At 38.5% G+C, this 1,986-nt stretch overlaps 1 protein-coding gene across 1 annotated transcript; it reads left to right on the forward strand.

Moving 5' to 3' along the window:
- The first annotated feature begins 454 nt into the window (after positions 1-454).
- LOC149640917 (uncharacterized) lies at positions 455-1,564 on the forward strand. The gene has a single exon (XM_089850540.1). The coding sequence runs from the start codon at positions 455-457 to the stop codon at positions 1,388-1,390; it is 936 nt and encodes a 311-aa protein (XP_089706666.1). The 3' UTR covers positions 1,391-1,564.
- Positions 1,565-1,986: the final 422 nt, after the last annotated feature.

Raw genomic sequence — 1,986 nt, forward strand, 5'->3', positions numbered from 1 at the left:
TTCTTACTGCTTTCCCGCCTTTAAACTTTGGGCACTGCTGTGGGTGACGTAGACATACATAAAAAATCAGAAAATACTATCTTACTTTCCCCTTTCCGCTCGCAGCTGTAGACTATCCAATGAAAGCTCGTGTGAACCGGATATACTAGACCCTAACCTCTCCTAGCTCTTGCCTTCCACAGCGCCCCTTATCCTCAAGATTCAACCAATCAGGAGATAGAACGGCGACGCCATATTCACTTTCGACTTCCAAACCGGCCACGTTCCCACGCCAAGAGAAAAACACTCTTACAGGCGAATATTTTTATAGACATTTCTACCAAAGAGGTTCTACTTTCACATTGAGCTTTAACGGTTGGCGTGAACCATACGCGTGTTTTTTAAACTAAAAGCGGCTAGAAATTTCCGTTCTAATTAGTTGCGTTACTTTTGGATTATTCCAATTTATGCTGCAATGGCAAACAGAATAATTTTCAAGATAAAAGAGCAAAGGTTTCATGGGAGACAACTAGTGAATGGCCAATGGTTCCTAGATATTGCAGCGCATGATCAATATGGAAATGAGGCAAATCACGCGTGGAGTATAAGTAGTTCCTGTATTGGAGTAGCTGGATTTCATTTCCTGAATGTAAGCGGTTCCGTAGGCGATGACAACGTGGCTTACGAAAAATTCTATTGCGACAAGGATGTTTTGGTTAATGGAAAAGAGAGAGTGTTCATCCGTAAGGGATATATGACGGAACCAATTTTCAATAACTTTCATTTCACCCTCATAATCCGTAATTCGATTGCATGTAACCAAATGGATATCGTTTTCCATTTTGCGCCGTGCGACGCGAATAAGTTTCTTGAAAGGCAGAAGACCTTGCTGGACGAAGGAATCCTAACAGACGTCGTCATAAAAACCAGAGAACAGGAATTTCCTTGCCACAAGTTCGTCTTGGCCTCGCATTCATTGTACTTCAAGAACATGTTCGTCAATAACGTAAGTGGAAGACGAAGTAATTTAGTCGACTGGACCGAGGTACTCGGAGCCCCAGTTGTCAAGGACTTGTTGCATTTCCTCTACACTGGACAAACTCCGCCCAACATTGACGACCATCGGTTGCAATTATTGAGAGCCTCGCAGATCTGTCTTCTACCCGATTTGAAAGCCATGTGTGTGGAGAACTTAGCGCGTAATATTACTGTGGAAAATGTGCTTTACATACTTCAGCCAGCGGAAATGTTGGACATAAGCTATTTGAAAAGAGAAGCCCTCAAATTTATGGCTGCCCATTGGGATGAAGTAATGGCTACTGACGTCTACCAACAACTGGATCCAAACATGTGCAAGAGACTTCTCAAAAGCGTCTTGGAAATGTTTAGGCTCAACATTCTTAACGAATAAGGTCACTGAAAACAGATCATATTATTCGCCATAACAAACATATTCCAGAATTGCATTCTTACTATTTTTCTTTATCTTAATGTTAATTTTTTTAAATAATTACTAATGTAAATTATTTTAAATGGTATTTTCAAAACCTTTCAATACATTAAAATAAATATGATTTTCTTATTACGTTTTAAGCTTAAAACATATCCACTTTTTAGATACCTTATTTTCAAAAGTTTTGAATGCATTTCATTTATTCTAACTATAACTTTCAAAAATTCTTTAAAAAGCAAAAACATTCTTACTTAGTTTTTATGTCAAAACTATTTGTGGTATAAAAACATGTGTATTCAATTCTCAGAAAAGAATTAAAGGCATGTGCTCTTGAAACTTGATAATCAGTGGTTTGAATGAATTAAATATACAGTAATTCATAGTGGTCATAGGTTATGAAAAGACACTGTGAAAGTGTGATTAGTTGGGAGTAAGGCACGAAAATCTTATCATCAATTTGGACAGCTTTTGCTTAGATTATTTAAGATGCCGTGTATGTACGAGGATTTTTTCTGAATTCGCGGCTACGGCTAGCATGGCCGCCGGCGGCTCGG

The sequence above is a fragment of the Phalangium opilio genome, unplaced genomic scaffold (assembly GCF_054372755.1).
Source record: "Phalangium opilio isolate 3A_F unplaced genomic scaffold, DU_Popi_V2 ptg000092l_1, whole genome shotgun sequence".
NCBI classification, from domain to species: Eukaryota; Metazoa; Arthropoda; class Arachnida; order Opiliones; family Phalangiidae; genus Phalangium; species Phalangium opilio.